This window comes from Peromyscus californicus, unplaced genomic scaffold (genome assembly GCF_007827085.1).
Source record: "Peromyscus californicus insignis strain IS unplaced genomic scaffold, ASM782708v3 Scaffold_14__1_contigs__length_90479793_seg_2, whole genome shotgun sequence".
NCBI classification, from domain to species: domain Eukaryota; kingdom Metazoa; phylum Chordata; class Mammalia; order Rodentia; family Cricetidae; genus Peromyscus; species Peromyscus californicus.
This window is the reverse complement of record NW_026294436.1, coordinates 61577989-61591824: the sequence shown is the minus strand read 5'-3', so window position 1 is coordinate 61591824 and position 13836 is coordinate 61577989. Positions and strand designations below refer to the sequence as shown.

Below are 13836 nucleotides of genomic sequence, written 5' to 3'. Positions count from 1 at the left end.
CCAGGCTTTTTCTTTTGGGCCACCAACCAGCTCCTTTGAATGCTCAGTCTAGCTTAGGCACATTTCTGGCTAGCTCTTTTAACTTAAATTAGCCTACTTTTCTTTACCTACCTTTTGCCTTGGGGCTTATTACCTTCCTTACTTTCTGTCTGTATGTCTCACTTTCCTGCTGTCTCTATGTCTGACTGGCTGGCAGCTGCCTGGCTTCTTGCCCTGGGTGTCTCCCTCATTCTCTCTCCCCCTCCTTCCCTCTCGAGCCTAGATTTCTCTCCTATTTATTCTCTCTGCCTGACAGCCCTGCCTATCCCTCTCCTGCCTAGCTATTGGCTGTTCAGCTTTTTATTAGACCAATTAGGTGCCTTAGGCAGGCAAGGTGAAACAAATGTAACACATCTGTACATAATTAAACAAATACAGGATAACAAAATTAACACATCTTTATACAGTTAAATACAGTTAAAGTAATACTCCGTAGCAGAAACAAATGTCACACATCTTTGCCTGGTTGAACAAATATTCCACAACAATCAAGTTTCTTAGTCCTGCTTTTTTGGTTCTACCACAATCCAAGACACAGAATAATGGAGTTTTTTTTAATAAAACAAACACTTATTTAACCTCCCTAGCCAGTTTTAAAGAAAAGCTTCCTTGGAGTGTTCTCTCACTTCCAGTGTGCTCGTCTGATCTCCTGCCTGAGCCTCCACACCTCACCAGCCACCGTCCTCCTCGGACAGTAGGCAGGGGGGAGCGATGAACCTTTGCCAGCTGTTTCTTGGAGTTTCATCAACACAGTACCACAAACCCCCTGCCGTTCTTTTTTCTCTCTAAAAATTATCTCCAGGTGTAATAACTTACACTCCAAGTACAACCTTTCACTGAGCACTTGCTATACACTAAAAGTTTTCTAAGTGGCTAGCATAGAATCATTTCATTAACCCCATTAAGAAAATTTAAATGGTTCTTATCACTTAGGTGAAAAAAACCAGGGCTTTCAAACATGAAATTATTTGCTCAAATCACAGATCTAGAAAGTGGAACAGTAGAGATTGATAGACAGTAGTTTCACACCATTACCTGAAAATGACATTGTGGTCTTCTCATATCGGGTATTTGTTTTCTTATAAACATGGTAGGTATTTCAGTCACTACAAATAGTACAATAAAGCAATGCCTTTTACCTGCCATGCAATACAAACAATGCCCACTAGATGGCAACAAACACCAAGAAACTAAGATGCTAAACATCCCTCCCAGCTTGTATTAAAAAGCAGTTACAAATTGAAAATATCCATATTCACTATCTTTTAATACTCCCCAAAAGAAAAATTCATATGTCTTATCAGAACTATAGGCAAAACCTCCTAGACTTTCATCACATCAAGTCAACCACGTGACAACCAGTTATTTCCTTGATTCAGTGAAAATGCCAGATTCACAGCATGCAATGCCTCTCCCTCCCTCCCTCCCTGCCTCCCTGCCTCCCTCCTTCCCTCCCTGCTTCCTATTTATTCTTCTCTCACCATGTTCACCTGACCATAGTTCCCCTCCCTCCACTCTTCCCAGTTCTCACCACCCACACCCCTCTCCTGCAGATTCACTCTGTTTCCCTTCAGAAAGGAGCGGGCCTTCTAGAGATATCCACCAAATGGAGCATAACAAGTTATAATAAGACTAGGCACAAACCCTCATATCAAGGCTGGGTGAGGCAACCCAGTAGGAGGGAAAAGGTCCCAAGAGCAGGCGAGAGTCAGAGACATCCCCACTCCCGCTGTAGGAGTTCCACAAAAACACCAAGCTACACAACCATGACATACACACAGAGGACCTAGAGCAAAACCACGATGGCTCCGTAATTGTTGCTTCAGTCTCTGTGAGTCCTTATGAGCCCTGCTTAGCTGATTCTGTGGGCCACGTTCTCCTGGTGTCCTCCATTCCTCTGGCTGCTACAGTTTTTCCTCCCTTCTTCCACGGGGTTCCCCTAGCTCCAAGGGTAGGGACCTGATGAAGATCTTCAATTTGGGCTCTCTCCCTGGGTCATGTTAGGCTGTGGGTCTCTGCATCTGCCTCCATTAGCTGCCACAGGCAGCCTCTCTGATGACAATTGGGCTAGGCACCGATCTTGCTCATTCTTAATCATTCAATTTCCAAAGTCATTAATTATATGAGATCACATTTATATTTAAAACTCCTGACTAATTTCACTTCAACAAACACTAGTTGTGCAATGAATATGCAAATAACACGAGAGAAAACACAGTGTTGGACACAACAGTCTTTCCAACAGCTACAGAAAGTCTCCTGGACTTGGTAACAACAGGGGGTGTTCAGAGGAATCAGAGGTGAATTAAACAAGAAGCAGGGGAGTTTCTACAAAGACTGCCACCTGAACTGAGCCTCCTCTAACAAACATGTATGTCACAGATGAGTACCAAGCCATTGGTGCTGGCTCAATGAACTCATGAAAACACTGTTATAATTCAGGTTCTTCAACTGTCTGGGTGAGGTGAAAGATGACTGAGGAAAGCTGGAGAAGGGCCAGACTGAAAGATCTGCAAGGCCAGCCTGGAGAATTAGCACACTTCCATAGGGGAGTTCCCTAAGTGGGGTATTTACAATTCAGAAGGCCTAAGGCAATGCAAAGGACACACTGGATGGGGGAGGAACCAGAGAAAGCAGCCAGGAGGCTGCTGCCACACTCTGCACAACATGGATGGCTAAGAGCACAGCAGAGGTGGAGGAGGGGAAGGTGGGCAGAGGGCACCGTGAACAGGGAACTCTGCAGAGAAACAGCATGGGGATGAGAGAGTCACGGGCAGGTGTGGGGAAAGCTGAAGATGTTTGAAGGCTGTAATCTAGAGTGGCTGGTAAGATGAGACGGCATTACTGAGCAATCTGAAAGGACTAGTAGGTGGAAAGCATGGCTGTGTGGAAGATGCCAGCAGAGTATCATTCATACAAGGTCTAGGAGCAGCAGGAAATGCAGCTCAAGCAAACAGTGCCAGGGAAAAGTCTCATGAGGTGAAGGAAGGAGGAATGAAGCCCAAGAGATCAGGCGGTGTAGCGGGCAGGACCAGGAAGTCACTCTGAAAAAGGCCTAGTAAACCAGACCCAAAAGGAGTTCACAGGGCCACTGAGAGAAGACCCACAGGAGGAGGATGTCAGCTAAAGCAGGGGCAGAAGCCTGATCATGAAGTCTGGACAGCTAACGCGTCCCAAGCTACAGGGTGGGTGTGAGCCTGATCGTCAAGACTGGACAGCTAACGCGTCCCAAGCTACAGAGTGGGTGTGACGGATAAAGACCACAGGAAGGTCTCTGAACTGGTAATCAGGAAGTGAACAATTCAATAACATGAATTCAATCTAGAATTTGCTGAAGGCCTGACTGCTCTGTGACCAGAAATGATGGGGGAGTGACATGGACAGACGACTCTTGAAAAGGCTGCCACCAAAGGATGGGAAAATGAAGGCTGGGTGAGGGGGATGCTAAGGTCCAGACAGCTGGAACAACACTAAGGTGCAGGTTTCTTAATTTCACAGAGGTTTGAAAAATTGTAACTTTGAAGTCCTGTTTTATTATTGGATGCTAGAGATAATGGTAGCGACAGGGTTTTTATTTCTGGAAACATAGTGGGCGATTTTGATCAAATGAAACTGTGATTTTTTTCAACTATGAACTTTTACTGCTGTTGCGAGATGTCCATCCTGAGAACAGGACACGGTTTTCTGTTCAATGGGAGTGAACCAAATTTTAGTTATATTAAGGAAACTTTCCTAATTTAGTATTCATAGATATAATATATAGTATAAAATACAGTATTCAACATCTGCTTTAATTTTTCTATTTGTCATTTAAAGAATTAAAATACTTTTAATGGCAGAAGAGAGATAGGAGTGTATTTTCCATGAAGTGCTAACACCACATAACTAAACATACCAAGGCACTTGGCTTTTCTGAGCTAATTTTTCAAATTCTGAGTGCTCTCTGGTCACCATGAAGGCCACCAGAACTCTCCAGCTGACTAGCCTTGTAGCCTCAGCTGTGAAATGGAAACCTGTGCGCAAGTGTGACAGGGGTGGCGTGCTGCCATGGCAGTCAGTGGAATTTATGATCTTAGTTTGGGAGAGTTGCAGAGAGAAAAGGATCAGGAGTTATGGGGACCAGCGTGGGCTGCTGTCGCATATATTAAATGGATCTTGAAACCTTTGGAGACAAGTGGAGATGCTACAGCTCCTCAGTGTCCAGAAACATCTTCTAGATTCAGTTTCCACTGAGTAAGGTTGGAGAAACTTCCAAAAGAGAGGGTCCCGAAAAGCAGGTGCCAAAACAAAGGTCTGGACACGATGAGTGTAGTAAATGCTAAATCCTCCATCAGAGTCACCGGGGACAAGTGAATGGCAGGAGGGTCCTCAACCGGAGAGCTGGAAACTCATGATGTCAGGAGACAGGGGAATTTAGAAGAAAAGGAACATGTGAGGAGTTGGGTCATTAGTGGACCTTTTGAAAATGAGATCAGTAGAGAGTGAGAGTCAACCAGCCTGAGAATATTACAAAAGAACTGGAGAGGGAAATGGATAGGCAATGACTGTGACTGCCCTGAATACTGAATTGATCAGCTCTGATATTTTAATAAAACACTGATAGAACTACATATTGAGTGCCCCTTTATCCAAAATATCTGGTCAGAGATCTTTCAAGTTTTGTATTCTTCATACTTTACAGTATATGGTAGTTTGAATGAAATTGGCCCCCAAAATCTCATAGAGAGTGGCACTATTAGGAGGTGTGGCTTTGTTAGGTGGGTGTGTCCTTGTTGGAGGAAGTGTGTCACTGTCGGGGAGGGATTTGAGATTTCCTATGCTCTATCCTATGCAGGAACTGCCCAGTGTCTCAATCAACTTCCTGCTGCCTGCAAGACGTAGGACTCTCAGTTACTCCTCCAGCAGCATGTCTGTCTGCACGCCGCCATGCTCCCTGCCATCATGATAATGGACTGAACCTCTGAAACTATAAGTGAGCCACCCCAACTAAATGTTTTCATTTAAAAGAGTTGTGGGTTCATGATGTCTCTTCACAGCAATAAAACCCTAAGACACAGTACTTGTGTAGAATTTACTAGATGAGCGCCCATATGCCAAAACCACAAATCTAAAATTTCAAAACTTTTTGAGCATCATATTAGCACTCTAAAACTTTAAGTTTGGGGTGTACATCGGATTAGGGCTATTCAATGTACACATGGGTTAGACACATGTTGTCTACTATAGCCTCCAGTGATGATGACTTGTTCTACATCTGCTCTACCACTGGGGTCATTTCTGGCTACCTGTGCCTATTAAACACTTGAAATATGGCCAGCAACACATCAAAGGAAAATACAGAACAACTTTAATTGATTAAAGTGTGTTCCTCAAACACAGCAATCAATCAATAGCAACCTCCAATTTATTCAAAGTGTCTAGAGCACTGATCACTTAGTGTGAACTATTTTATTAGTATTGTCAGGTACATCTAATTTAGCTCACAATGGATCTAAATTCACATCTAAAGATGCTACTTACTAGACACACATTGGCTTATTTAAATGTGCTAAAAGTTGCTCCGTACAGAGGAGAAACATTTGCCTGTAGCTATACAGGATCATAGATAGACAAGTAAGTCACTGCTGAGATTTCCACAGCACTGAAAACTCTCAGTCAACAAGATTAAGCACTTTCCCATATCTTTCTACAATCTCTGAATAGTGATGGGACAGAGATATTTGCAGAGGAATAATAATTCTCCAAATAGCAAGTTTGTTTAATTCAGCGACATCAACATTAGTGGACTGGCATCTGTTTTGTGTATTTGGAATTAGTTTAGTTATGAAAACAATCAAAGAAATACACAGGGAAAAACAGTGGCTGTGAATTACATCCACTTCCATCGTTAGACTTGCCTTGGTCTTTTCAAAGTTGGCTTCTTCGGTCATCTGCACAGCATGCTTTACCTGTTTATAGGCACTTGTCTCTCTCTGCTGCACTTCGGCCAAGCTGCTCCGCACAGAAACTAGCGCAGACATTAAGTCATCCCTTTCTCTGTCAGCACAAAAAGAACACCCCAAATGAGAAGTGACCATGTGATCGTGTACTCAGAAGTCAGAAGAAAAGCATTTGTGTGTGTTAGAAGGATGGCTATGGAGGGCCTGGCCAGCATGTACTAAAGCACAACCCAGAGAATGGCCCTCTGTCCTCCCTCAGCGAGTGGCAGGCAGAGCGGCCTGAAAGACTGCAGCCTTCATGGCAGGACCACATCTGCATGTGACAATGCCCTTCTGTGGAAAGGGCTGGCACACACAGGACCACAGCATAAAGCCTCAGCAAGAGCAAACGACTTAGGGAAAGGAAGTGGACGAGCTGGGAAAAGCAGCCCATTCAGAAGACGGTGCTGCACAGCAAAGGCAGCTTTGTGAACAAGGAGCGAGTGTGAAAGACGTACAACATCTGAAGAGAAACTGGGGTCTCCCTCCTTAGTGGCGGGATGCAGAGGAGATGCTATGACATCTGCTCTCCTTGCTTGGACTCAATAAGCCCTCCCTTTTGCATCCTTCTCACGGGCCTCTTTTTCTTCCTTCTCTCCCGATTAAATTCTCTCTGCTGGTTCTGAACAAAACCTGCAGTCTGTTCACTTGTTCTTTTTATTTCAGTGAGGAGTATTATGGGACCCGCAAGCCCTCTAGTCACACATTTGACACTCAAGTTTAACAAAATCTTGGCCACTGGTTTTGATCCTAAGGAAGCTTCACCCACTCCCAAACAAGTCTCAGATGTCCACTAAGCTGATTATTGGGGGTAGCATTAAACAGAATACTAATTTTGAGACATGTAAAATAGTAAGGATCAATTTCACGGGTTAAATAAACTCCAGATCAAATCCTCAGGATGGTTTGGAACTTGTCACTATATAAAAAGCTCCAGCAGGGGGGCTGGAGAGACAGCTGAGGTAAGAGAATTTGCTCTTCTTGAGGACCTGGGTCCAGTGCCCTCATTAAGTGGCTCACAGGCAGCTGTAAGCTCAGTTCTCAGGATCCGATGCCTTCTTCTATCTGCCACAGACACGTGCGCGCATGTGGTGGACATGTGGACAAGCTGGCACACATATATGCGAAATAAAAATAAAATGTAAAACATAACATATCCAATGGCCAAAGAGAAAGATGAGGCGGTAACTCTCCACATACAAGGCCAAACGCAAAGCCTGCTGGCCTGTACACATGCCATCGTGTGCACATCGTCACGAGGACCAGCTTTCCAATACAGCACCAAAAGCGCTGAAATAACCACGCACCGTTTGCACTGCCAGACTCCAAACTGTCAGAGAAGAAACAACTGGGATTAAAAAGGAAACCAACCATGAAAGAGCTGTTTAGAAGATTACAAACACTGAGTTTGAATACCCTTCCAAACTAACCAATGACTCCTTTTCACAAATCTCCTGAAGACAGGAATTTAAACTATTTGTGGTATTTGGAAAACAGCCATATTTTAAGAAACATGTAATGCTGAACACATTCATAAAAGCTCTTTTGTTAAAAAAATTGTTACAAATAGCATAAATTCGTGGAATTATGATGAGCTTCCTGATTTGTTTTAAATTGATGAAAATTACTCAATTTTTATTCTAAATGAAATAAAAAACAGCTAATTGTTCTGATTGAATATTATGAAGCACAATAATTATGTGGAAAAGTGGAAGACTCAAAAGCAGATTAAATTATTCTAAAGTAAAAGATAAATTGAATGCAAGCAAAATAGAATTTGTATTTATTTGAGTTGCAAAAAAAAAAAAAAGAGTCTAACATAAAAAGGGGACTAGCTTCATAGGATACACAGTCCAAAAGGACCTATGATTCTAGAAGAAAGTCATCCTTTAATGACCAGTCAATCTGAGAATCATAGGGTCACCTCCCTTAAGTTCCTGAGAGTTTCTGAATAGCAAAAGTTATAACTTAATGACATCTTTCATTCCTTGATTCTACAGTGTCGAAAAAAATAGCTCCCCAGCTCCAAAGAGAATGGCAAGCATCTCAGTGTGTGGAAAAGAGTTAGCAGATACCAAAAGGCCAAGGTCTAACAGATCTGCTTCTCACGGGAGACAACTTTAGTCCACTTAGTTCTGTTTGGGGGAATCCCCTTATCAAGAGTAGTATTTGTCCCCTAGCAGATGCTCAACAATATAAAGGACAAAATGACAAATGTATAGCACCTACAAAGTGGCTCCCTGGGGCAAAACACTGCGGTCAAGGCTGACAAGCTGAGTTTGATCCCAAGGACCTACATGGCAGAAGGAGAGAACCAACTCCTGAAAGATGTTCTCTTACCTTCCCATGTGTGCCATGGTATGCATGTGTGCTCACACAAACATATGCACACATGCAATCAGTGTAAAATTAAAAACTTAAAATTTAAAAACTTCAGAATAGTTTAATCTGCTTTTGAGTCTACTATTTTTCCATATTTAAAAAAAATAAAAAGCTCAAGTGTATGAATATGGAAATCCCAGCAGGAAGACTTCCAAAGTCACACTGAAAGAAAGTTCCCTCTCCGTCATGTTGTGAGATTTAAATGGAAAAGGTCAATATTACTTAAAGAGCAAAGTAAAAGTTAGTTCATCTAGTTCAAGATGTTTTAGAATGTAAATTCATCCCCTCTTAAGCCACGGAAAATCATTAAAGATGATTTCCAAACACAGATGTTTCATTAGATCATCTTTCAGGAGATGGTAACAGGAGTAACTGAACATCTGCACAGACTGGACTGACCCACTCCAGCTTCCTACCACGACCCACGGGGAGGTAATGGAGAGCCATCTAGGCAGCTCAGGATGCTACACTTAGCACTGCATCTCGCCTTTGGCTGTGTTCCAGCTCTGCTCTGTCATTTACCCAACAGCGGATACTCAGGAAACAAAGAGCTCTGGGTGGCATCCAGGCCTGTCGGTGGGAAGCCTTGCTTCCTTCCACCCCGACCTTCATCTGCCTGTCACTTTCTTAGCTGATCCCCTGTTTTTCACCCCACACTTGCCTCTTGTGTCTAATGAGACCACTGGTTATCTGTTCTTCAGAATTATGAAGCCACCATGGCAGGCGGCCAGGTGGACTAGTGGGCAGTTGCACTCCTGCTCCTGAAGCTGTGTCCAGAGGGCAGATCTAGTGCTAGGCCTGAGGATGTTCTCACAAAGGGACAGACACGGGTGACATCACCTTCCAAGGCAAAGTTCTGCAAGCACTTAAAAACAGCACACGGTGGCTTCAGGAACTCGGGCCAGGGAGTGTCCTGAGGAAAGGGGCTGGCCCCACAATGGTAGGCTCATACTATTCCACAGTCTGGTGCAAACAGTTAGGGCAGAAAGACACCATGCAGAGCACAACTGGAAGTCCCAGCTGGAAAGGCCTGTGCTGGCACTCACTAGTGACTGTAGCACATTAGGAGCTTACTGCAACACTCAGCGCAGGGAAAACCCAGGTAAAGACCCGAATACCTTTAACCATGGGCATAAGTACACAAAGGAGCGGGTTGCTTTAAGAGATCTGTGTCAACTTTATCTTGAAATACGGAGTAACTAGGAAATGTCATTGTCAATTTTAAGCATTTTATAATAGGCATCGTTTTCATACGCATTATTACTACCGTCTTTAAGGGAAAGTCCAGAGGCTGATGAAACATTTCTTTGTTCCCCAGTTCTGGAAAGCTCCCTGCTGCAGTCTTGCAAAGCCAACTAGACAGCAGCCTGCCAAGGATCACAAAATGGACCAAAATCCCAGAACGGCACTATGCGAAACAGTTCTCAAAAAAAAAAAAAAGAAAAGAAAAAAAGTAACCAGGATTTCTCTGATAATTCTGAAGTACCACCATGATAACCTTTAAATTTTGATTATTAAGAAAAAAGAAGGAAAGAAGTTAATATTACTTTGGCTTACTTTATAACACAAAGCAGCACGAGTGGAAGGCACTTCAGATCAATTTAAATCAATTTAAAAACACAACCACTATCAACAAATATTAAGTTACTCACTACAAATCCCTATACGCCCAATATAAAACACACAAATATCTGGGTGGTCTGGTCCGCATGTTAGGCCTCATCCCGTCCTTGTCTATCACACAAGTCACTCCTGAATCACACATCCAAACAGTCCTCGCTGGAGGTGGAATGAGTCAGCCGACAGCCAGTTTCACAAGGCATATTGCAAAAAGGCTCCAGCAAACATTTAAGGTCCAATTTTCAAATTCTGCCTAGAACCATGTAGCATGAACTGCCTTTAAATACACAAAGCTAGAAATCCAAACCTGAGACATGCTGGATGCTTTTTCAAAGTCAGCATGACACTCAGTAGGCAACACTGTGCATTAATAAGTCAGAAAGGTCTAAATACCAGATCAGACTAAGGGAGCCATACAACCCAAAACTCCTAAAAATAATCAAGGAGAGACTTTCATCCTACTCCGTCACTGAAACGGAACACAAAGCACACTGCTGATGAAGCAGAGACAGGAACTAAGCAGGCTAGCACTTCCTTTCTGAGCCTGAGGTCAAAGTGAAGATAGGGACAACAGAATTCATAACTGACAAGAACATAATGTCTAAATGAAAGCCAGACGCTCAATGAATGGAAACACGGTAGGCCTGTTTGACCCTCTGTTCCCAACCTAGAAGGCTAATGTAATAGAGGGTACACCCTCATTTTATTTGCTGGGTGATTTTACTAGACTACTAGTTACTTCATTTGAAAATCACTTAATATAAAATACATTTATTTTTTATAATATTTCCCTGTAAAATTAGTTACTCAATAGGATTAAAGACTATTTGAAACAAATCTTGAATTCTAATGGCCTTTTTATACTTTAACCTTTGTTGAATATTTGGTGTCTATTCTTTCAAATCTTTTCCTATGAATCTAGAGAAAATATGTAATATTGAAGTTGACCTAGAAAATCAAATGGCTTTGTGGTGGTGTTATCTTTAGTAGTTTTACTCACTTTGGAGTTAGTCTTACATTAGTTCACGTGTGTCCTCTCCACTTCTTTATGTGTGTGAATGTGCATGTGCAAGTTTGTGTGAACTATGTGTGTGGGCGTGCATACAATTCTTACTTTTTCATATTTATTTACTCTGTGTGTGTGTGTGTGTGTGTGTGTGTGTGTTTTACACGTGCATGTGCCACAGCACACCTGTGGAGGTCAGAGGACAACCTGCAGGAGTTGGCTCTCTCCTTCCATTATGTGGGGCCAGAGACTGAACTTAGATCATCAAGCTTGGCACCAAGCAGCTTTGCTGGCTGAGCTATCTCTCCAGCACCCCATCCCTGGCAATTCTTTTTTTTTATACTGTCCATAAATCATCACAGTTGACATAAACCACAGTTTAGTTATTCCTCTGAAGGATACTCAGGCTCTCACACCATTACAAATAACGCTACAGAAGCTTTCTTTATGCATGCTCTACTGTGAGCACAGAGGAGCGTTTCTTCACAGGAAACCATAATGCATTATTTCAATATTAACGGAGAGAGCTACATTGCCCTGTGAAGTGGCTATGCTCATTTCATAGTGCCACCAGCAGGGCACGAAAAACGCTTGCTTAACCTCGGCCTCACTGCCATCACCGTGGATCACTAATCTCCACCAGTCTGATGGATTGTTTTTTCTTGACTTGAATTTCCTTAAGTACAAATTGAGTGAATATCTTTTTATATCCTGACAGCTTCCTCTCCCACACATTGCTTTCTTTACTCACAGAGCAGCTAGTCAGGGTGCCACTTCTTACTTCAAAACTGTTTGTATACTCTACTATTTGTTATACATGGCAAGTGTTTTCCCAGTCTTTTACTATAATTTCCAATATTTTTTTAAATAAATTAAATTAATCAACTGAAATTATTTTACAGTGCTGGGAGCTAAACCTTGGGCATGCTGGATCAGTACCACACCTCCTAGCTACATATCCAACCTTATGTTCTGTGAGACAGGATCTTCTACATAGTTTAGGCTGGCTTACACCTCTCAGTTCCTCTGCTTTAGTCTACCAAGTATTGTCATTATAGGTGTGGGCTACGATGTCCAGTGTCCATGAATTAATTTTTTAATGGATCAAGGGAATAATTGTTTTTCTGTTTATGACTTTCTCTTTGCATGCCATGCTGAGGATACAAGTTCAAGGATTTCAGTTTACCTCTAATACTTTCATGGCCTGAATTACATTTGACTCTTTATACATAATTAATTTTTGTAAAGTATTGTAGGATATTTAATTGCATATGACCCTCTGAGACTATTAAGAAGGTTAACCTTGAATCGGGGGTGGAGCCAGAGATCAGCTGACTGGAACTAGCCTTAGAGAAACTGGGAATTTGGATAGAGAAGAGGAGTGCCCACCCGAGCCAGATACTCTGATAGAACCCAGAGCGGAAGTATCAGTGCTGCTTTTGTGTGTACATGATGTATTCTAAAACTACAGAGGAAATCATGAAGTCAGTAGAGAACCAAGTGAGCAGAGTTTAGTGAGGGAGTAACTCTGAAATAGATGCTGCTTGGGCTTTTGGATTGAGCAGAGCAGAGAGGGGACAAGAGTTATCAGCATAGGAAAACACAGACTGCAAGCCAGCACTGGATGCTTTAATAAACAATAATTTTCAATTTCGACTGAATGAAATTTTACAGAAAAAAAAAGACTTCTTCCAAAGGAAACTAGAACACGAGATGCACACGGAATACTGTAGTGTTTCAGCTGGGTCAGTAGTTGGAAAAATGCTCCTCCATAATTGCTCCCTCGTCAGCCTTCATCTGCTAAAACTGACAGCTGCATCCTTCTTGCACTAAATCAGAATATACCTTGCAATAGGCACACGAAGAAGATGTGTTGAGAGTCCGTTCTGCCTAAACCACACTGGTAAACCCAAGATACGGTGAAATCTAAGGAATTCCCATCCTACTCAGTCTTGTAAAGCATAGTGTTAAGGGTAGGGTCACTGAACTGGGTGACCTGTGAAGATTATCTATTTCAGTTCTCTTACTTCAAATGAGATTTGAACTAAGAGGTAAAATGATCTGTTCAGTGATAACAGTTACCCACAGCTGGCAGACCAGAGCCTAAACATTCGTTCTTCAAGAAAGCCATAATAAAGGAACCATCTAAAATCTGGTTTATTTGGAGCTTAACCACATGTGACTTAGCATGGGATCAAAGGACACCAGGCCCTTAGAGACATAATACCCTCCACTGGCGAAGACTCCGGACACGATGCATACTTACTTAGTCAGTGTCTCAATGGTCTGGATGTGCACGTTGCTATGGGTCTGGGAAAGAACAGCCTCATGCTGAGCACATTTCAAACAGAGGCCACCCACACGGCTGGACGCACTAGCAGCCAGAAGAGACTCTTTATGCTTCAATCTTTCCTTGAGGTCCTCACAGTTTTTCTGATATTCAACTAAGTCTTTCCTAAAAGAAAGTGGAAAATTTCTAAGCAATGTCCAGGGAAAAGTACTTTCAAATGCAGCCTTAGAGAGAATTTTTACCGCCATGTGTCGTGTTGACATATGTATGATATGTTACTAATTCTTAGCACAATCTTGAAGCACAGAGTGACTGCTTTACTGTTCTACTACATATAAAATGCTATCAAGTAACACTAATTTTTATAAATACCGGTAGCTCGTCAAACATTAAAGTCTATCTTAAGAACCCCATCCTTTTGCTCTGTCTGTAAATGGATAACCTCACTTTACCTCAGAAGCATCAGCTGAGACTCCAGAAGATCACTCTTCGCTTCATATGTGAGTTTCAGCCTCTCCTGT

General features: G+C 42.4%; 1 protein-coding gene across 8 annotated transcripts in view; it reads right to left on the bottom strand.

Moving 5' to 3' along the window:
• Window positions 1-13836, bottom strand: part of Sdccag8 (SHH signaling and ciliogenesis regulator SDCCAG8) — a 201267-nt gene that overhangs the window by 160190 nt on the left and 27241 nt on the right. For 7 of the 8 annotated variants that reach the window (XR_008218004.1, XM_052737749.1, XM_052737743.1 and 4 more), the window contains exons 7-9: window positions 13768-13832; window positions 13292-13480; window positions 5937-6075 (exon numbers count right to left, since the gene is read on the bottom strand). Coding sequence is in view for 7 of the 8 variants with exons in the window: in XM_052737749.1 (XP_052593709.1) it covers window positions 5937-6075; window positions 13292-13480; window positions 13768-13832 (393 nt within the window). In the remaining variant the exon portion in view is untranslated. The remainder of the gene's footprint in view (window positions 1-5936; window positions 6076-13291; window positions 13481-13767; window positions 13833-13836) is intronic. The other variant, XM_052737746.1, reaches the window with a different exon arrangement.